Consider the following 22,560-nt stretch of genomic DNA (forward strand, 5'->3'; position numbering starts at 1 on the left):
TAAAACTACAACTATTTTAGTAGGTAAATACAACTAGGTAAATACACACACGAAAAAAAAAAAAGGCCTTTCCCATATCGTTCTCCATCTGCTCCGGCAAATACTCTACGTACTTGCCTCTCTCCATATGATCCTCTCTCTGCCTTTAGGAGACTATATACATGGGGAATATAATCCATGTATATAATTTATTTATATAGCGGCTGCTGGTCTGTTCGGGTTGCCACGTATAGCCTACTGTTACCTGGGTTGGGTATCTGTTGTCATTTATGCTCACTATATAACCTGCCCAAGTCCATTATTCACTTCTACCCATCATTATAATATATTACACGATGCACTCCTTTTAAAAATAGGCTAACGTCTGTTCTGTTTTAGTGACCCCGTAAAAAAGCGTCAAAAAGTGTTCGTCTGTAAACAAGTGAAGGAGGCAAGTGGCGGCCTTTCATTCCAGCCTTTAACAAACACTACAGGTGACGTAGGTGATTAAGAATAACTCGAGGTATATTCTTGTAGGCATTCATGACCTTTTACAGCCTCGCGGGGACGTTAAAATGGAGTAAATTGGTGAGACCGACACGGCTCCAGGCACACCCTAATACCACTCGCCTTCTTCTTTTGACCTGTATCGCTTCTTAGGTCCTCCTCCTCTCAGTCCTCTCTTCAGCTTATTCGCACACTTTGCTTTTCAATGGTGCTGTACAACTTTCCTCACTGCAGTGCACTCGCTTTATACTTCTCAGTTTGTTGCTTGAATCTACCTACCTGTCCTTCACACTGACCGTTCTCACCTGTTCAAGCCCAGTGCAATAAAGAATGATATATCTGTACAATTACTCCATGTGTCAGAAGTTAATATTTATGCCTTGCTAGTCGAGGTAAGGGATGCAGTACCTGACCTAATATGAAGATCATACTTACTTGGTTTACTTGGTCGAATCTAGAGGGTATTCCTCACAGCTGTGGTGGTCCACCGCTGCAGCCGGCCCGAGAGTCCTCCCTTAGGAGAGCTATCTGGTCCGGCACAGAGTTTGAGGCTGCCCTGCAATAAGCCGTGTAGCCTGGAACAGGAGGCTCGTCTGGCAGCGTTTGCAGGAATTATTCAGAGTTTTGGTGGTAGAGGCGATGGGTTTTTAACATATATGAGGATTGAGGACAACTTTAGGTGCTAATATTAGTTTTAGTGTTAGCGGCCCTGTGGAGCCCTGCTACAGCGGCGGACCGAGGCCTGAAACCTCATCAACGGTAAACAGTAAATGGTGTTTGATAGTTTAAGAGAACACGGCATAGTTATGTGTCTATATTTTTGCCTTCTTAGTAGAGGTAGTGGTGGTGCAATAAACTGGTTCCTTTTCTTAGAGGCGATAGGTTTTAAGGGTAGTTGATAATTTAAGAGAACACAGGAGTGGGGAAATTTTTTGAATAATAAGGACTTTTAGGGACAATTTGTAGCCGATATAGAAAACATTGGAGCGTACAGTCATACTACCACAGTTTTCGGGTTTAATTCGTTTTGAATTTTGATCGCACACCAAAACATTCGTGAACCAAAACGAATTTCCCCATTGAAATTAATGTAAATCCCATTAATGCATCCCATATCTCAAAAAAAGGATTTATATAAAAATTGTTTTACTGTTTTTATGCAGAATTAAAGTAATTTTACTAACAAATAGCTGTGATAAATAACATAAAACACAAATCAATGTATTACGGTTGTTAAGGAGACTCCCGCAACCGCTAGCTACGCTTGAGGTGTAGGCTTCGCACCGGGGTTTAGCAGCCGCAGTTTCCCTATTCTTGAGGTTGAACTACGTTCAACCACCAACTTTAAGCTAACCCAACGTATCGTCCGAGATGGACGGTGAATGGGAGTCTGTCACGTCCAGAGGGCATACAAGCCGCTGAGGCTCGCACTCCGTTCCTGTTGCGAGCATTGTATCCTCTGTTCCTGTTTTCTTCTTTGTAGCACCATCCCTTTTAACAATCTTTTTTGGGGACATTGTTAAAGCACAAAGAATGCACACTGTAGTGCTGAAAACACTTAACATTGCATAACCAAAGCACAAATGCAATTGGAGACGAGCGCACGGATGTTACCTTTACGAGTTTGCAACACGGACAGAGACTATAGTCTGGCTCAGCTAAACGTGTGGTTGTGGGGGGGTCAGTGTAGGGGGTCCACTTGTATAGCCTTGCCGCGTGTCTCCTAGCCCGTGATGTAGAAATGTTTTAATATAAGTAAAACCATGGCAAATATGATCAGCAAATATGCATACACATTTTAATCTTAGTATTATAACATATGAAAGAACAGTTAACTTGTTATGGACAAGATACTTATAAGTATATAAAGAAATGTGTCATACATATTTTACAGTGATGCTAAAAAAATGCTATACTTATTATTGATTTTCCCTTTCGTTTTGGGATGTGTAAGTAGTTTCACAATTATATTTAGATTATATCGTGAAGGAATGTTCGTTAAACTAAGCTGACATAAGTAAGAAAAAATACATTCAAATCCTCGTGGCGATAACACCACAAGAGAGGCAGAGAGAGAGAGAGAGAGAGGCAACCAATGTGGGGTTAAAAACGTGGCAACGCTGTACTCCCACTTGTTCCTCACAGGGCACAGACACGACCGCACATTTAGCTGAGCCTGACTATAGTGTTGCCAGCTTGCCACCCTTTCCTTAAAATACAGAATGCCATTTGTTCCGTATTTGGCTGTCTGAATGGTTAAGCAAATAAAATTCTGTATTTTAAAACTGCAGTGAGCCTATTTTTTGGTGAACCACAAAACCAGTCCATAAAATGATGATTGTCAAGGGTCGTCCTGAAAGACATGAAAAATGTGTCATAACGTCCCTCCCCCCTTCCTCCTGCCTTCACCAGCAGTGGGCAGCAGCTATCAGTCATGGCAGGCTAGAGAAATTTTAGGGTTGCCATCTGTTCCTTAAATTATGGATTCGTTCTGTATTGGAAAATAAGATGTATTTTAGATCAAGGTGGCTGTCCTAACTGAGACCCTGTTCCCATTGTTTTCCGCTTCCAGCACTCTCATCTTGCGGCAAACAAAGGGAACCCACGCTCAAGTCTTCGACTTGTACTTAAAAACATGCCAGTCCTTGGCGAAAGACTGACTTGGTCGGCTAGGCTGACGTCAGCCGATAGAGTCGGTGTATTGGCATCCTCCCCGGCAAGGGCTTGTGGTTCATCCTCGTAAGGACGTACGCACTTGACCCTGACAGCCTCCATATAGCCCGTGTCCCCACCGTTAAGTGGCGACAAATAAAAAAAATAAAAAAATATGAACAAATAGGATGCTTGTATACCAAGTCGACGCTCGTAATCCAAGGCACTTTTTTGTGAATTGGTGAGTTGGTGAATGGGTGGAATTTTCCCACCTCTTGCACTTGAGAGGCAGGGAAAATTCCACCCGGCAACAGTCCTGGCAACACTTATATCTACTTATAATACTTAACACTACTTTTCCTCCCTTATTTACATTTTCCCGTACTTAACTAAATTTTGGCATTACACTATAAAATATGAAGTAAAGAGTAGCCAAAAGAGAGGTCAATTTCGGGTGGAGAGGTGGAGTTGCTCAAGACCTGGTTTGTTTAGGCGCTCACAGACGGCAGGGTTGTTTGTTGCTTTTTGTGTTTTGCCCTTGAGCTGTCCCCCTTGCTATTATTGTCAAAGATGTACAGATTCCTCACGTCCTTGTACCTCTTGATTGCAGTAGTCGTGAGAGGGGAGACTGGATGAAGCAAACATGCCGAGAAACACGAAAAAGCTTGACCTGTTCAGGAAAAAGCAAGAGGAGGATGATGAGTTACTGAGAGGTAAGGAGTGAAAGTCATTGTTGAAGGAGGAGGAGGAGGAGGCATCTTAGTTAACAGAATGTAACAATGACCCTCCCTGTGTATTTAACCTGGTAGCAGAGACAGGCCAATTTGTGGCTTTACCATGTAGCAGCGACGGGCCAAATTTGTGCCATGATTTTAACCCCCAAAATAGATGATACATAAACTGATCACAAATGCTTTGATATATGTTATGAAATGGTTTGTGTGAGTGATGATTTTTTCTCATTTTTCTCGCTTAGAGGGAACATTAAGAAACATGATCCCTGCTGCTACCAGGTTAATCATCTTGCTAAATATTTATCTTGGGAATTATATGTTAATGTTGAACTATGTAAAAGAAAATTGCCTAACTTATGACAGTGTGCTTTTTTGTTTACTCTTTTATTTTTATTATTTTTCCTACAGCTGCCTCCTTTCCTAATACAGTCGACCTTCAAATAGTACGGTTTCCAATAGTTTGGTTTTGGTTTTATGTGGATTTTCTAAGAAGATTTTGTAGGACTTTTAAATTTCCCGCCGAGCAGGAAATTTAAAAATCCTAAAAGATCTTCCATGACAATCTGTATAAAACCGTAACCAAACTATTGGAAACCGTACTATTTGAGGGATGACTGTAAAACTATATGGTAACTTGAACCAGTGGACTTTATTGTTTTCTCATTTTACTTTTATTTTTATTTTCCTTTCCTTCTTTCCCTGCTAATCTCTACTCCTATACAAGAGAGTAGTAAAGGGTAGCCTAAAGAGAACTCAATTTCGGGTGGAGAGGCGTCTTGATACTCTCCTAATAACCAGCGCTGTGTGTTTTCAGAGGCTGGCATGTACGAGGAAGGCCTTTCTCAGGCTGTGAAGGACCAGATCTTGCAATTCGTACGAGAGTCACGCGAGACCGCCCGCCTCGAGCGTCTCACACAGCAATTGGAAGAACAAACAATCGCGGAGGCTCTCAAAATTACCAACACTCAGCAGGTACGTAACAAGGCCTTAACCCGTTCGCTGTGATTGGCACGGATTTCGCCTTCACTGGTAGCCTGGTAACATACACTCCCAGGTCTTTCTCTGCCTCTGTGGTGGATAGTGGAGTGTTTCCCATGTGATATTGGTGTGCTGGATATCCCTTCACTGGTAGCCTGGTAACATACACTCCCAGGTCTTTCTCTGCCTCTGTGGTGGATAGTGGAGTGTTTCCCATGTGGTATTGGTATGCTGGATATCCCTTCACTGGTAGCCTGGTAACATACACTCCCAGGTCTTTCTCTGCCTCTGTGGTGGATAGTGGAGTGTTTCCCATGTGGTATCGGTATGTATGACTTTACATTTTTCTTCATTGAACTGTAGCAGCCACTTTTCGTTCCATTCCTGTAGTTTGTTGATGTCTTCTGGTAGGAAATCCGCAGTCAAGTGGTTAATAACATTCCAAGTGTATCAGGACACCTCTCCTGAAATTGACCTCTCTTCTGGCCACTCCTCTTAACCTTTTTTATAGGAGCAGTGATTTGCAGGCATTTTTTTATCATTTTCTTTTTTTTTTTTTCCTTGAGCTGTTTCCTTTACTATAAAATAAATAAATAAAAAATCGGGTAATGATCGCACCCTTGTCCACAGGGAAGATCGGAGGCAGGGAGCAGCGGCACGTCTTCCACACTCAGCACAGAGGCACAGGACAAGAGCGATGACCTTGTTCTCCTAACCCCAGAGCAAGCCGATGAGCCAGAGTGCCAGGTGATCAAAACTGGCACTGGACAGGCTCCCGGCACTCCAGGGAAGGCACAGCACTCAGGGAGACCACGGCTGGCGAGTGTGGTGGAGTTGACTGCCACGGACAACCCTTCGCAGACACCCCAATCATCAACCACCGCCACCAATGACAACACGCACAAGCCCTCACCCGCTGACGTCATGGGAATGAATCAAAATAACACTGATGATGATGATATTGATGTGGTGCAGCCAACCCCCGAGTCCTCGCCCAAGCCCCCCAAACGGCCCCTCAGCCCCTGCGTCATCCTGGTTCCCCTTCCCTTCGACTGTGTGTCCCCGAGGAAGAAACCCAGACAGTCTCCGGAAGTGTTGGCCACGTCTCCAAGGATGCCCCGTAGGAAAGTTGGAGCCAGTGCTTCCAGTTGGGCAGCCACCAGTGCCTCCCCCAGCCCCTCACGCACGGGGGGGGGCAGCACCACGCCCGACTCCCCCACTGAAGAGATTGGTGCCACTACTTCGCCCCCAAAGGCCCCCTTGGCCATGTTTGTGTCCCCCATTGTTGGCAGGGGCAGGTTACCCACCACCACCTCCACCACCACCACCACCACCACCACCACTATCTCCACTACCACCTCCTCCTCTACAACCACCACTACTGCGGCTTCCACCGCCACCCCTACCAAGTACAACAGCAGCATTGCCACCCCCACCACCATACCACACAGAAGCAAGAGTGTTATCACCAGCACCAGCACAGCGCTAACCCAGCTGTGTGTTGATGATGACGATGATGATGATGATGTAATACCCTCCACCCCTGGTGCCTCGGGCAGACCCAGCACAAGAATCCCCGCTGGCTCTGGCGGCCCAGCCCCCCGCCCTGTCGCCTCCCCTGCTGCAGGACACAACAGCTCCACTTTCTATGGAAGGACTCCCACGTCATCACCCAAGAAGGCTGAGAAGGGAGCCTCCCTGGCCACGCCGCCCAGGGATCTGCATCTTAAGAATTCCTTGATGAGAACACCTTCCAGCGCTGTCCGAGCCCCGCCACCTGACACCAAGGCCGGGGCATCCAGCCCCCAGGAGGTCATCTCCCTACCTGACCTGGATGTCAAGCCCTGCCTGGGCGGGGGGTACCGTCCTATCAATATCTTTACCCAAGGTGGCGGCCAGCGTGACACCCCCCTGCACCGACCGCGAACCCTGCGCTCCGAGGCGCCACACACGGCCCTGCACCCGCTGCCCAACGAGACCCTGGACCAGGCGCGGGCCAGGATCACGGCCCTGTTGGGCAGTGCCTCCCGGCTGCTGCTGCAGCACCGGGCCGGCCAGCTGCCCCGGGCCTGGTCAGCGCCGCTCACCGTCCACGCCAGGCTGAGGGACTCCCTGGACCGCCCCCCCTCGCCACCAGTCCGTGTGGTGGCCCACCGTCGGCCCCTCAGGGAGAGGCGGACGGGGGAGTCAGCGGGCCAGGCGGCTCCAGGGTCCCCAGATGCACCAGAGGCCCTGGACACCCCTGAGGGGCTGGGGGCCGAGGAGGCTGCCTCTGCAGGCCCCAGGAGGAGGGGGGCAGGTGGCAGGCTGGCAGCAGGTGGCCTGCGCAGGTCGGGACTGACCAGGACGCCTGCAGGGGACCAGGGCGGCATTGGCCGCAAGAGGCCGGCCTTGGCACCGCTGCAGGAGGTGTCCAGTGACTCCGACAAAGAATTGGAGACTGTCTCCGCCCGGCCTGCCCTGGCCCTGCCCCAGGTGCCATCCCCACCCCTGGTGCCATCCCCCCCCAGGCCCATGGGTGGCACAGTGTCGGGGGGCCACCAGCCCCAGGCCTCGGCAGGCAGGAGGACCTTCAGGCTGCTGGACTCCGACTCTGAGGGTGAAGTGTGCTACACCAAGAGTTCCAGTGTTGCAGCAGCAGCACCACACAGGGCTGGTGGTGGTGGTGGTGGTGGTGGCAGTCTTTTACTCCAGAAGGGCACGTCGTCCCCTCAGCCCGGCTCCTCCTCGGACCTGGGCCTCAAGGACCAGCAGCAGCAGCAGTCCTCTGGCCCTGGCACAGCAGCCCACGCTGGTGTCAGGCAGTGCCGGCGAAGGGTCAGAACACCTGACCTTGTGGAGGCTACAGAGGCCACGCACAGGAAGGCGCGCACCCTGCACACAGGTGGGCACGTTGGCATGAAGCACATGTAGGGAAGGCTGTGGCACTCACACCCTGCACCGGGCAAGGGGCAGGGAGGGAGCTGGCTCATTTAGTCTTCAGTATTTTGCTTCTCAAGTTTACTGCATCCTAGCTAGAATAATGCTGCAAGATTATTTGGTTTTATTTCTGGAGGTGTTAGCAACAAAAGTCCATTGTGTGTCCTTGTTCCTCTCTCCCTTTCATGGCCTTATTCCCCTGGTGAGGCCTGACGCCCTCAGTCTCTCCCACACCTGGCGACTGTATGCTCTTCCCTTCCTGGTGTTCATCCTGGTGTGTCTTGTGTTAGCACGGTGCCTGCGTCTTGGGCCACAGGTGTGCCACTGATACATTCCTTCCTTGGGAGTTGGTACACTGGTGGCCCAATAATGATTCAACAAAACATTCAGGGTCATTTTTCACCTGTATAAAAGTTAACTAAACATCCTTTCACTGTTGATACTTTTTGTGGTTGACATGAAGAAAAGCATCATGTGGTAAATGCCTGTTTATTTTGTGCCAGTATAATGACCTTCCAAGGCGGCTAATGAATATATTTCATTGACACAGAAAATGTTATAAAATGCAAACTAGACATTAAAACAGTCCTGTTGTGCAGACTACACCTTGGAAACAAAACCACTTACATTACTGGGGAAATTTAACATATGTCAACTTATATGAATGTACATTTTTATAATGGAAGAAATTAGAACACTCTGCTCTTTCTTTGAAGAATTTCATACTTACTTGATAGCAAGAAAACAGTGAATAATAATAAAACTAAAAATAACAACACTGGTAAAATAATTTTAATTTTCAATTAATAGATATCCTTTTAAGCTTTTTATGCATTGTGCTTCTCTGCTACTATATTTCCTTGAGTGACAAGTATGTCTAAAAGATCATCAGTTATAAATAATTCATACTTATCAGTGGGACGTGGTTTGCCTGTGAGTGAGTGTATTTGAGGCCAAACAGCCTGCCCTGCTCTGCCACTCAAGGCACAGGAACACTGCTTGGAGGAAACAGCTCCATCCCTGTGAGGTGCAGGACAGGTGTTCATGGGCTGACTCAGACCCATCACTTGCCTCACTTACCCTTGTGTCGCTCTCACTGAAGGGAACAAAACCCTCGTCTGAGCTTTCTTCTCCATCAAAGCTGTAATTTCTGGGGGCAAGGCAGGCTATATCCCCCCAATGTTTTCTATATTGACCTCAAAATGCCCCTAAAAGTGCCTATTTTTCTAGCTCCCACAGAAATCTGCCAAAACTACAGGCCTGACTGCTGTGAAAGGTGAGACATTCATTACCTATAGAGACTAAAAGAAATAAGTATAGAGGTTAATAAATCACTATAAGAGGAAGTTCATTGCAGTGTTGTGTATTTTCCACAGGCAGCAGTGATCAGCAGGCCAGCCACAGCCAGTCACTCCAGGAGGCAGAGTCCACTGAGGCATCTAAGGTGAGACTTTGCTAAAGAAGTGTGAGGATGGTCTTGAGCTGGCTGTTGTTTAGTAGCGTACACCCCCGCGGCCTGCAGCACGCCCCTGGAGGCTGTGCTGCACGGCAAAAAGTGCAAAAAGGGAATGCCTAAGGAAAGTACTTTTTATGTTCCTTTTTTTGTTGTAATGATATTAAGGAATTTGTCATTTTATTTCTTAGGTGTTTTATTGTTATTTTTTGTGCGAGGTGTGTACATTAACCCGTCCGCTGCGATTAGCACGGATTTTGCCTTTACTGGTAACCTGGTAACATATACTCCCAGGTCTTTCTCTGCCTCTGAAGTGGATAGTGGAGTGTTTCGTCATCATCATCATCATCGTTTAACGTCCATTTATTCCCTATGGTGTGGTTGGACAGGATGTGAGCCTCCTCCACTGTTGCTGGTCCATAGCCATTTCTTCCGTGATGTTCAGCCTCCTCATATCTTCCTCCACCACCTTTCTCCACGTCTTCCTTGGCCTTCCTGGTGGTCTTCTGCCCTCTACCTCAAAGTTCAGTGCATGTCTCAGGATGTGTTCTTCTCCTCTTCTCCTCACATGTCCAAACCACCTTAATCTGGTCTCACTCAGTAACTCCTCCAGGCCACTCCTCCTCACCACTTCCTCATTTGAAATTCCATCTTGCCATCTGATTGCCATCAAATATCTAAGCATTCTGACATCACACCGTATCAGTAGTGCTTCCAGCTGTTTCGTCGTAGCCCAAGTCTCTGCCCCATACAGGAGCACCGATCTCACACACGCTCTGTACACCTGTGCTCTGCTGCCAAGCGGGATATTCTGGTTCACTAATAAGCTTGCCAGTTCCCTCCAGCTCTTCCAAGCACAAGCTATCCTTCCTCTCACTGCAGCTTCTGCTCCTCCTTCACACCGTATGACATCCCCAAGGTAGCAGAAGCTGTCCACTACCTCTACAGGGGCTTCACCCATCCACACTTGCCTCACTTCCACTTCTATCCGTCCTCCTCTAACACAAGTCGGACAATGGAAGTCTACACCAGCTCTACACACGCCTCTTACACCCGAACATCTCTGATGACACCACCTTCACATCCTGCACACCACACCGAATTCTCCCTAACCCGTCTTCCACAGTAACCACACGGATGTTTCCTACTCTCCATTCTTATCATCGGCTCCTGTCCAGATATCACGACCTTTGTCTTTTCCATGTTCACCCTCACCCCTCTTCTCTCCACTGCCCTCTTCCACACCCTGAACTTTTCCACTGCCTCCTCCTCTGATTCTGCCATTAACACCAGGTCATCCACATACAACAGCTCCTTCAGGCCCTCTCTTCTAGCTTCTTTCGTAGCCTCCTGCATCACTACTATAAATAGCAGTGGGCTGAGTGCTGACCCTTGATGGACACCAACTCTGGTGTTAAACTCCTCTGATATTCCAGCTGGAGCCTTCACTTTACTCGTTCAGTTTTCATGCAATGCCATCACCAATTTGATCAATCTCTCCGAACCATCTGCCTTCTCAGAGCCCATGCTATCACTTCTCTTGGGACTCTGTCAAATGCTTTCTCCAAATCCACAAAAACGTGATACATCTTTTTTTTCTCCTTATATCTCTCCTGCAATTGCCTCATCACAAATATAGCATCAGTAGTTGACCTGTCTTGCTGGAAGCCAAACTGGATGTCCTCTATTTTCACTACAGTGGTACCTCGTGATTCGAATGCCTTTCAATTTGAACAATTCCCAATTCGAACACATTTATCAAACAAATTTTGTCCTCCAATTCAAATGTGCGTCGCAATTCGAAAACAAACAAACGGCTGCAGACAAAGCCACCAGTGCAGCCAGGTCGGTGAATGTGATACTGCGGACTCCAGCCTCAAAAACCGCCAACCCGCGACTGCCATTTTTTCCCGCACACTCCCTTGAAATAAAGCCCAATTGTGCGGCAAAAACACGGACCTGGCAACGCTGGAAGCCACTCATGTCAGTTACGCTTGCGCTCCCCTGCTTTGAACGCCACTCTTTGTTGTTCTCGATATTTTTTGCATATTTTCTTGAAATTATCCCTCATTATGGCTCATTATGTGTGTGTGTGTATTTGTGTGTGAGAGAGAGAGAGAGAGAGAGAGAGAGAGAGAGAGAGAGAGAGACCTAAATGTATTCTCTCTCTCTCTCTCTCTCTCTCTCAGTCAAGGGGTTAAACATCACTTACATCATTATTACACATTAACCTACATTATTATCAGTAAGGCTGGTCTGTTTACATTAGAGGCAAAAATGTGGTAGATGGTGCAAGAATTATAATTGTTTTTTTGTATGATTGTGAGTGTGATTGTGTTTATATATGATTATGATTGTATTGCTCCTCTTGTTGATGTGGATAAGTTTAACCCGGTAGCAGCAGGGATCATGTTTCTTAATGGTCCCTCTAAGCGAGAAAATGAGAAAAAATCATCACTCACACGAACCATTTCATAATTTATATCAAAGCATTTGTGATCAGTTTATGCATCATCTATTTTGGGGGGTTTATATCATGGCACAAATTTGGCCTGTCTCTGCTGCATGGTAAAGCCACAAATTTGGCCCGTCACTGCTACATGGTAAAGCCACAAATTTGGCCCGTCGCTGCTACACGGTAAAGCCACAAATTTGGCCCGTCGCTGCTACACGGTAAAGCCACAAATTTGGCCCGTTGCTGCTACACGGTAAAGCCACAAATTTGGCCCGTTGCTGCTACACGGTAAAGCCACAAATTTGGCCCATTGCTGCTACACAGTAAAGCCACAAATTTGGCCCGTCGCTGCTACACAGTAAAGCCACAAATTTGGCCGTCGCTGCTACACGGTAAAGCCACAAATTTGGCCCGTCGCTGCTACATGGTAAAGCCACAAATTTGGCCCGTCGCTGCTACACGGTAAAGCCACAAATTTGGCCCGTCGCTGCTACACGGTAAAGCCACAAATTTGGCCAGTCGCTGCTACACGGTAAAGCCACAAATTTGGCCCGTCGCTGCTACACGGTAAAGCCACAAATTTGGCCGTCGCTGCTACCGGGTTAAAGCAAGTATCGACACCCACCTGGTAACTCATATGGTTCTGTTTTTTCTCCTTTTTTTTACTTATTTTATTGTCACTCCCTTTTGCTATATCTATGTTGTTTTCCATGTTGACACTGATAAGTTTAAAGCAAATGTCAACACTGCTAACTCATATGCTATTTTTTTTCTCCATTTTTATTCCTACATTACTGCCACTGTCCTTTTTTTCTCCATTTTTATTCCTACTTTACTGCCACTGTCCTTTTTGTCTCCATTTTTATTCCTACTTTACTGCCACTGTCCTTTTTGTCTCCATTTTTATTCCTACATTACTGCCACTGTCCTTTTTGTCTCCATTTTTATTCCTACTTTACTGCCACTGTCCTTTTTGTCTCCATTTTTATTCCTACATTACTGCCACTCCTTTTTGTCTCCATTTTTATTCCTACTTTACTGCCACTCCTTTTTGTCTCCATTTTTATTCCTACTTTACTGCCACTCCTTTTTGTCTCCATTTTTATTCCTACTTTACTGCCACTCCTTTTTGTCTCCATTTTTATTCCTACATTACTGCCACTGTCCTTTTTGTCTCCATTTTTATTCCTACTTTACTGCCACTCCTTTTTGTCTCCATTTTTATTCCTACATTACTGCCACTGTCCTTTTTGTCTCCATTTTTATTCCTACTTTACTGCCACTCCTTTTTGTCTCCATTTTTATTCCTACATTACTGCCACTGTCCTTTTTGTCTCCATTTTTATTCCTACTTTACTGCCACTGTCCTTTTTGTCTCCATTTTTATTCCTACTTTACTGCCACTCCTTTTTGTCTCCATTTTTATTCCTACTTTACTGCCACTGTCCTTTTTGTCTCCATTTTTATTCCTACTTTACTGCCACTCCTTTTTTTCTCCATTTTTATTCCTACTTTACTGCCACTCCTTTTTGTCTCCATTTTTATTCCTACTTTACTGCCACTCCTTTTTGTCTCCATTTTTATTCCTACTTTACTGCCACTGTCCTTTTTGTCTCCATTTTTATTCCTACTTTACTGCCACTGTCCTTTTTGTCTCCATTTTTATTCCTACTTTACTGCCACTGTCCTTTTTGTCTCCATTTTTATTCCTACTTTACTGCCACTGTCCTTTTTTTCTCCATTTTTATTCCTACTTTACTGCCACTCCTTTTTGTCTCCATTTTTATTCCTACTTTACTGCCACTCCTTTTTTTCTCCATTTTTATTCCTACTTTACTGCCACTCCTTTTTGTCTCCATTTTTATTCCTACATTACTGCCACTGCCCTTTTTGTCTCCATTTTTATTCCTACATTACTGCCACTGCCCTTTTTGTCTCCATTTTTATTCCTACATTACTGCCACTGCCCTTTTTGTCTCCATTTTTATTCCTACATTACTGCCACTGTCCTTTTTGTCTCCATTTTTATTCCTACATTACTGCCACTGTCCTTTTTGTCTCCATTTTTATTCCTACTTTACTGCCACTCCTTTTTATCTCCATTTTTATTCCTACATTACTGCCACTCCTTTTTGTCTCCATTTTTATTCCTACTTTACTGCCACTGTCCTTTTTGTCTCCATTTTTATTCCTACTTTACTGCCACTCCTTTTTGTCTCCATTTTTATTCCTACTTTACTGCCACTGTCCTTTTTGTCTCCATTTTTATTCCTACTTTACTGCCACTGTCCTTTTTGTCTCCATTTTTATTCCTACTTTACTGCCACTGCCCTTTTTGTCTCCATTTTTATTCCTACTTTACTGCCACTGTCCTTTTTGTCTCCATTTTTATTCCTACTTTACTGCCACTGTCCTTTTTGTCTCCATTTTTATTCCTACATTACTGCCACTGTCCTTTTTGTCTCCATTTTTATTCCTGCTTTACTGCCACTGTCCTTTTTGTCTCCATTTTTATTCCTACTTTACTGCCACTGTCCTTTTTGTCTCCATTTTTATTCCTACTTTACTGCCACTGTCCTTTTTGTCTCCATTTTTATTCCTACATTACTGCCACTGTCCTTTTTGTCTCCATTTTTATTCCTACTTTACTGCCACTGTCCTTTTTGTCTCCATTTTTATTCCTACTTTACTGCCACTGTCCTTTTTGTCTCCATTTTTATTCCTACATTACTGCCACTGTCCTTTTGTCTCCAATTTTATTCCTACTTTACTGCCACTGTCCTTTTTGTCTCCATTTTTATTCCTGCTTTACTGCCACTGTCCTTTTTGTCTCCAATTTTTATTCCTGCTTTACTGCCACTGTCCTTTTTGTCTCCATTTTTATTCCTACTTTACTGCCACTGTCCTTTTTGTCTCCATTTTTATTCCTACTTTACTGCCACTGTCCTTTTTGTCTCCATTTTTATTCCTACTTTACTGCCACTCCTTTTTGTCTCCATTTTTATTCCTACTTTACTGCCACTCCTTTTTGTCTCCATTTTTATTCCTACTTTACTGCCACTCCTTTTTGCTATATCCATGTTTGTTGCACTCATTGACATGGATAAGTTCTAAGCAAATGTCAACACCCATCTGCTAACTCATTACGTATTGTTATTGATTCACCCTTTTATTATTCCTTATGAGACCTTTCCAGCTTGCATTCACAGATCTCACCCTTTCTCTCTCTCTTGCAGCCCGTAAATGAGGGTACCGCTGCACAGGGACAGAGCCGAGAGGAAGAGGCGGATGAGGAGAAGATGTCCTGCCCCATATGTCAGAAGCTCTTTCCTCTGCAGCATATTGAGGTGTGTATGCCGGGGCTGGTGGTGTGCGGGCCACGATTGTCGTCACCTTCGTAAACAAGTCATTCGTAAACAAGCCATTATTTTCTACTTTACGGGAAATCAGAAAAGAACTGCCGTTATCTCATTTGGCTTAATTACGGAGACGCCATGGAAAGATGAAGCGATATAGATGAAAAGAAGATGAAACGTAAATAAAAATGAAAGCCGAGAAAAATAAAGATAAATTAAGAGTTTAGCGGAAATGAAAAGGCCAATTCTAGAACACTCAAACCCTGAATGACGAAGGGAACCATACAAAGATGGGCGTCACATGTTGGTAAATTGATGTAGACAAAAACCTGGAAATCGCTGAGAAATGATGACTTGGGCGATTTTTTTACGAGGGTGACGTTGTGATTGTGTTAGGCTGTTACCACTCTTGTAATGACTCCTGTGGCCGGCTGGTGTGATATGCGACTGGTAGCGCGGCTTGACGTGATGTATTGGAGGTGCAAGGGGCCGGCAAAATGAGGTTGTGCGCTGAGTGGTGTCTGGATTCGAACTGCCTGATGGGTAGAGTTGGAGGCGATGAGTGAGTGAGATGCCAGTTCATGAGTTATTTATTTATTTATTTATTTTTTTACAACAAAGGCGACAGCTCAAGGGCACACACAAAAAAGGAAACAATAATAATAAAAAAAGCCCGCTACTCGCTGCTCCTAAAAAGAATCCAAGGAGGTGGCCGAAAGAGGGGTCAATTTTGGGAGGAGAGGTGTCCTGATACCCTCCTCTTGATAATTTAACTATTGTACAGTAATAATAAAGAGTGATGAGACGTCCTGGTAGCCTGGTGACATATGCTCCCAGGTCTTTCTCTGCCTCTGTGGTGGATAGTGGAGTGTTTCCCATGTGGTATTGGTATGCTGGATATCCCTTCAGTGGTAGCCTGGTAACATACACTCCCAGGTCTTTCTCTGCCTCTTTGGTGGATAGTGGAGTGTTTCCCATGTGGTATTGGTATGCTGGATATCCCTTCACTGGTAGCCTGGTAACATACACTCCCAGGTCTTTCTCTGCCTCTGTGGTGGATAGTGGAGTGTTTCCCATGTGGTATTGGTGTCCTGGATATCCCTTCACTGGTAGCCTGGTAACATACACTCCCAGGTCTTTCTCTGCCTCTGTGGTGGATAGTGGAGTGTTTCCCATGTGGTATTGGTATGCTGGATATCCCTTCACTGGTAGCCTGGTAACATACACTCCCAGGTCTTTGTCTGCCTCTGTGGTGGATAGTGGAGTGTTTCCCATGTGGTATTGGTGTCCTGGATATCCCTTCACTGGTAGCCTGGTAACATACACTCCCAGGTCTTTCTCTGCCTCTGTGGTGGATAGTGGAGTGTTTCCCATGTGGTATTGGTATGCTGGATATCCCTTCACTGGTAGCCTGGTAACATACACTCCCAGGTCTTTCTCTGCCTCTGTGGTGGATAGTGGAGTGTTTCCCATGTGGTATTGGTATGCTGGATATCCCTTTACTGGTAGCCTGGTAACATACACTCCCAGGTCTTTCTCTGCCTCTGTGGTGGATAGTGGAGTGTTTCCCATGTGGTACTGGTATGCTGGATATTCCCTCCCAAGGTGCAGGACTTTACATTTCCCTTCATTGAATTGTAGCAGCCACTTTTTATTCCACTCCTGTAGCTTGGTGATGTCTTCTGGTAGGAAATTTGGAGTCGAGGAGTTAATGGAAGGAAAACAACACAACGCAATACATCTTCCGCAGGTTCATGCCTCAGATTGCATGGGAGGAGAGGAGGAGAGTCAGCAGGAGCAAGATCAGCACCAGCAGCAACAAGGGGATCATCAGCATCAACAGCTGCAGCATCAGGATAGCCTCAGCACTCACGGCCCTCAGACACGGAGGAGGAGGAGGGTGGCATCAGGGGAGTCAGCACAGAATGGTAAGGTCTTTATAGATGAGTTGGTCCTTGGTGCACAATTTTCCTCACTGTTTATGATTCAATAGTGTTCTTCTTCTTCTTCTTTTTCTCCTTAGTCATAGTAGTGGATTTTCCTCACTGTTTTATGATTCATTAGTGTGTTTGTTGACTGGTGAGGGGAAAACCTATTGCCCTCTTCTTCTCCTTCTTCTTCTTCTTTTTCTCTTTAGTCATAGTAGTAGTAGGCATAATAGTAGTTGTAGTAGTAGTAGTAGTAGTAACAGTAGTGTAATGATAGGGAAGTGCAGAAGGATGAGGCTGAGTAAAGAAAAATTAGAAAATTCATTCCGTTCTTGTCGATTAATCTGTTTCATTATTCAGTTTTGTGGTGGTCATTGGGGGAGCAATACCTGGTGCCTCCTTGAGTCAGGGAGCGTGCAAGAGAATGGTAAGGAAACGAAGAAGGAATGGAAACGATAAAAAATGGGTTTAAAAAGCTGTGCTGCTTTGTTATTCAAAATTTGATTGTTGATTGGTGAGTGTACAACCCTTTGGCCTCCATCCACTCCCTGGTGACCCTGTGGGTGTGGGGTCCCTGGGTGTGGTGGGTGACATTGCTGGACACTCTCCTCCACCCTTCAGCCTCCCTGTGCATCTCTCTCATCCCTTACCAACAGGGCCAACAAGTGACCCACAGGAAGACTCACCAGCACAGGACAGCCAGGAAGTGGACAGCCACCCCCGCCCGGCCTCCCCTGCACCTGACACGCAGGAAAAGATAGTCAATATCTTTACCCAAGGTGGCGGCCAGCGTGATGCCCCCCTGCACCGACCGCGAACCCTGCGCTCCAAGGCGCCACACACGGCCCTGCACCCGCTGCCCAACGAGACCCTGGACCAGGCACGGGCCAGAATCACGGCCCTGTTGGGCAGCGCCTCCCAGCTGCTGCTACAGCACCGGGCTGGCCAGCTGCCCCGGGCCTGGTCAGCGCCGCTCACCGTCCACGCCAGGCTGAGGGACTCCCTGGACCGCCCCCCCTCGCCGCCGGTCCGTGTGGTGGCCCACCGTCGGCCCCTCAGGGAGAGGCGGAGGGGGGAGTCAGCGGGCCAGGCGGCTCCAGGGTCCCCTGATGCACCAGAGGCCCTGGACACCCCTGAGGGGCTGGGGGCCGAGGAGGCTGCCTCTGCAGGCCCCAGGAGGAGAGGGGCAGGTGGCAGGCTGGCAGCAGGTGGCCTGCGCAGGTCGGGACTGACCAGGACGCCTGTAGGGGACCAGGGCGGCATTGGCCGCAAGAGGCCGGCCTTGGCACCGCTGCAGGAGGTGTCCAGCGACTCCGACAAAGAACTGGAGACTGTGTCCGCCCGGCCTGCCCTGGCCCTGCCCCAGGTGCCATCCCCACCCCTGGTGCCGTCCCCCCCCAGGCCCATGGGTGGCACAGTGTCGGGGGGCCACCAGCCCCAGGCCTCGGCAGGCAGGAGGACCTTCAGGCTGCTGGACTCTGACTCTGAGGGTGAAGTGTGCTACACCAAGAGTTCCAGTGTTGCAGCAGCAGCACCACACAGGGCTGGTGGTGGTGGTGGTGGTGGTGGCAGTCTTTTACTCCAGAAGGGCACGTCGTCCCCTCAGCCCGGCTCCTCCTCGGACCTGGGCCTCAAGGACCAGCAGCAGCAGCAGTCCTCTGGCCCTGGCACAGCAGCCCACGCTGGTGTCAGGCAGTGCCGGCGAAGGGACAGAACACCTGACCTTGTGGAGGCTGCAGAGGCCACGCACAGGAAGGCACGCACCCTGCACACAGGTGGGCACGTTGGCAGCCCCTGTTTACACTCTTAGAGGCACACCCATGTATATAAGTAGGAAATAGTGATTATGACGAGGAGGGGCAGTGATGGTGTTGATAATGGTGATATATACTGCCCTGGGAGGTGCAGCGTTGATTGAAGGTCCTCTCCTCCCCCCAGTCAGCCGTGATCAGGAGGACCCAGCAGGCAACAGCGATGACCAGGAGGAGAATGTGTCCCTGCTCCAGGCCGCCCGGGGGAGGGTCAGTGCTTGGGTTACTGCTACTGCTACTACTTATATTATTTATGTTTATTCATTTATTTTATCTATTTATTTATTTATTTACTTATTTATTTTGCACCTTGATGATACTCCAAACGATCTTTTTATCTTTTATTTTTCCTCTGCTTTTCTTCTTTTCTTCTTTTTCTATCCTTCTTCCTCTTCTTTTCTTCTTCTATTCTTCTCCTTCCTCTTCTTGTCTCCTTCTTCTTTTCTTCTTTTCTTCTTCTCCTTCTTCTTATCCTTCGTCTATTATTCAAAATTACTAAATGAACTGTGGTTAAAATATGTACCCATTAGCATTGTTTATTGTTTATTTTATTTATTTTTATTTATTTTCATTACACATCATTCAGTTTTACACTTTCGCTCATTATTCCCAAGTATTTTTTCCCCCTGGTATAAGTTAGCACTGAATGGCATAGCTTACACACCAAATACGTCCACTGTTTGTATTTTGGCATCGTCGTTTTCACTTCATTTGATTATCTATTTTTGCTATGTATTTTAAGATATATATTACCGTACCTTTTGTCCCCTCATTTACATAATCCTCGTAAATTCTCATCTCTTTCTCTCTTGTCACTCTCACTTCCATTTTGTCTCTCTCTCAGAATCTCAGGTGTTTAACCCGGTAGCAGCGGGGATCATGTTTCTTAATGGTCACTCTAAGCGAGAAAAATGAGAAAAAATCATCCCTCACATAAACCATTTCATAATACATATCAAAGCATTTGTGATCAGATTATGTATCATCTATTTCGGGGGGTTTATATCATGGCACAAATTTGGCCCGTCGCTGCTACACGGTAAAGCCACAAATTTGGCCCATCGCTGCTTCACGGTAAAGCCACAAATTTGGCCCGTTGCTGCTACATGGTAAATCCACAAATTTGGCCCGTCGCTGCTTCACGGTAAAGCCACAAATTTGGCCCATCGCTACTACACGGTAAAGTCACAAATTTGGCCCATCGCTGCTACCGGGTTAAGGGCGACTAAATAAGTGGATTATAGCATCTGCACCCTTCCCTCTATACCTGTTTCTACTATAATAATAATAATGATGACTATATTTACTAAGCGCTCCGTCTTCCAGCTTGTTAATAACTGGATTGGCGAGCAGAGTCAGAGCTTAGAGGAGGACGAGGAGGCCAAGAAGATATCCTGTCCCATGTGTCAAAAGCTCTTTCCCCTACAGCAAATTGAGGTATGTACTCCATGGGTCTAATTCAGTTTTTCTTTCCTTGGCGCGTCCATGTATATTTATTTTATTTTCTTGCTATATATATTTCTTTCTTTCCATGTATATCCTTTCCTGCTAACGTGTATTTTTTCTCCATATTCATTCAGTCGACAAGTTTTCCTTTTTCTCATATGTTCTTTCTACCTGAGGCCCTGTCATGGATCGCAATAATGGAATGATAATAATAATTGTAGATACTTTGAGTCATATTCTTTAATGTTTCAGTGGCCAAGCTCACATTTGACAAGGTTTTCTTAGGAGTTTTGAGCATTTCCGGGGGTAGTTTCATGACCCTGGTGGTAGTTTGACCCTCCTTACGAACATGAACCAAAAACACACTCATTAGAACCCAACTGAGTGGCCAGTCTCACACATTTGACAAGGCTTTCCTAGGAGTTTTGAGCGTTTCCAGGGGTAGTTTCATGACCCTGGTGGTAGTTTGACCCTCCTTACGAACATGAACCAAAAATATACTCATTAGAACCCAACTGAATGACCAATCACACACATTTGACAAGGCTTTCCTAGGAGTTTTGAGCGTTTCCAGGGGAGTAGTTTCATGACCCTGGTGGTAGTTTGACCCTCCTTCTGTAATGTGAACCAAAAATACACTCATTACAACCCAACTGAGTGGCCAATCTCACATATTTGACAAGGTTTTCTTAGGAGTTTTGAGCATTTCCAGGGGTAGTTATATGGTCCTGGTGGTAGTTTGACCCTCCTTCTGTAATGTGAACCAAAAACACTCATTAGAACCCAACTGACTTCTCTTTCGACCTTTGGAAATAGTCGATGTTTGAGGTGGAAGCATTTGAGAATACTAACCTTTGTGACTGTGACCTGCCAACACTACACTCTTAACCCGTCCGTGGCGATTGGCATAGATTTGGCCTTCACTGGTAGCCTGGTAACATACACTCCCAGGTCTTTCTCTGCCTCTGTGGTGGATAGTGGAGTGTTTCCCATGTGGTATTGGTATGCTGGATATCCCTTCACTGGTAGCCTGGTAACATACACTCCCAGGTCTTTCTCTGCCTCTGTGGTGGATAGTGGAGTGTTTCCCATGTGGTATTGGTGTGCTGGATATCCCTTCGTTGGTAGCCTGGTAACATACACTCCCAGGTCTTTCTCTGCCTCTGTGGTGGATAGTGGAGTGTTTCCCATGTGGTATTGGTGTGCTGGATATCCCTTCACTGGTAGCCTGGTAACATACATTCCCAGGTCTTTCTCTGCCTCTGTGGTGGATAGTGGAGTGTTTCCCATGTGGTACTGGTATGCTGGATATCCCCTCCCAAGGTGCATGACTACATTTTTCTTCATTGAATTGTAGCAACCACTTTTTGTTCCATTCCTGTAGCTTGGTGATGTCTTCTGGTAGGAAATCCGCAGTCAAGCGGTTAAACTGGCCTTAAATCTCATGAACTAACACCTCCATATCCCTTGAATTTCTTTGGGTCACGCCGAGATGTCTTATTTCTCAGGTCCACGCCTCAGACTGCATGGGGGTGGAGGAGGACACCCAGCCACAACAACAACAGCAACAGCAGAACCTTGAACTTCACGCCACAAAGACACAGAAAAGATTGAGAGCCAGGCCACCTGAGGAAGGTATGATGATGATGTTTTTTTTTCTTCTTTTTTCCAGCAGAGGAGACAGTGCAAGGGCATAAGAAAAAAAAAAAAAAAAAAAAAATTAAGAAGACAATAATGAAAAAAAAGCCTGCTACTTACTGCTCCTAAATAGTAGTGTTGAAAAAGAGAAATCAGTTTATAGTAAAGATCAGCCAATTTTCTGTTTATATAATTATGTATACTTATGTTTTTATTTATTGACTTACGTTTTGGTCTCACCGCTCAGTCGATTCTCTTTACATGAGCAGTGCATAGTGGACATTTATATATATATTTTTTCTTGTTTTCATTTATTTTTTACCTTCTGCTGTCTCCTTTATCACAAAAAAAAGGAAAACAAGGAGGAGGAAAAACATCTATCACATTTATCTATCCATTTATCTATTTACATTGTTTTCCCTGTAGGCAGCAAGGCGAAGAGGGGTCAAGGTAGCAGAAATCTCGGGCAGGTAGTCGATGGCATCAAGCCCGAGTTTTCCCGTTCGGACAGTCCCCTTCGCATTGAGGAGGTCCAGTCATCCAGCCCTGAGTACTGAGATCCGTGCCACTCCTGGTCACACTACTGGCCAACACACTCGCTCCTGGCAAAGAAAAACAAGTTTGCAAAAGTGGCAAGTTTGATGGAAGGTTTTGGTTTGTCCAGCTATGCATCCCAAGATATGTACCCCTCCTGCTCACACTAC

At 46.1% G+C, this 22,560-nt stretch overlaps 1 protein-coding gene across 1 annotated transcript; it reads left to right on the plus strand.

The window, feature by feature from the left end:
* The first annotated feature begins 320 nt into the window (after window positions 1-320).
* On the plus strand, window positions 321-22,413 carry LOC126982034 (uncharacterized). Its single transcript, XM_050833753.1, has 10 exons — window positions 321-482; window positions 3,749-3,851; window positions 4,687-4,844; window positions 5,481-7,734; window positions 9,146-9,213; window positions 14,914-15,024; window positions 16,784-16,961; window positions 17,618-18,456; window positions 18,568-18,736; window positions 22,283-22,413. Exons 2-10 carry the CDS (start codon window positions 3,782-3,784, stop codon window positions 22,411-22,413), a joined length of 3,978 nt encoding a protein of 1,325 aa, XP_050689710.1. The 5' UTR covers window positions 321-482; window positions 3,749-3,781.
* Window positions 22,414-22,560: the final 147 nt, after the last annotated feature.

Source organism: Eriocheir sinensis, chromosome 50, assembly GCF_024679095.1.
Source record: "Eriocheir sinensis breed Jianghai 21 chromosome 50, ASM2467909v1, whole genome shotgun sequence".
NCBI lineage: Eukaryota > Metazoa > Arthropoda > Malacostraca > Decapoda > Varunidae > Eriocheir > Eriocheir sinensis.

What these genes read in the sequence shown, in the direction of transcription:
- LOC126982034 (XM_050833753.1), top strand. Translation starts at nt 3,782, where the DNA reads ATGCCGAGAAACACGAAAAAGCTTGACCTGTTCAGGAAAAAGCAAGAG. An exon ending in GGATGATGAGTTACTGAGAG is followed by an intron (nt 3,852 to 4,686) that starts GTAAGGAGTGAA and finishes GTGTGTTTTCAG; the next exon opens with AGGCTGGCATGTACGAGGAA. An exon ending in GGCACGCACCCTGCACACAG is followed by an intron (nt 18,737 to 22,282) that starts GTGGGCACGTTG and finishes TTTTCCCTGTAG; the next exon opens with GCAGCAAGGCGAAGAGGGGT.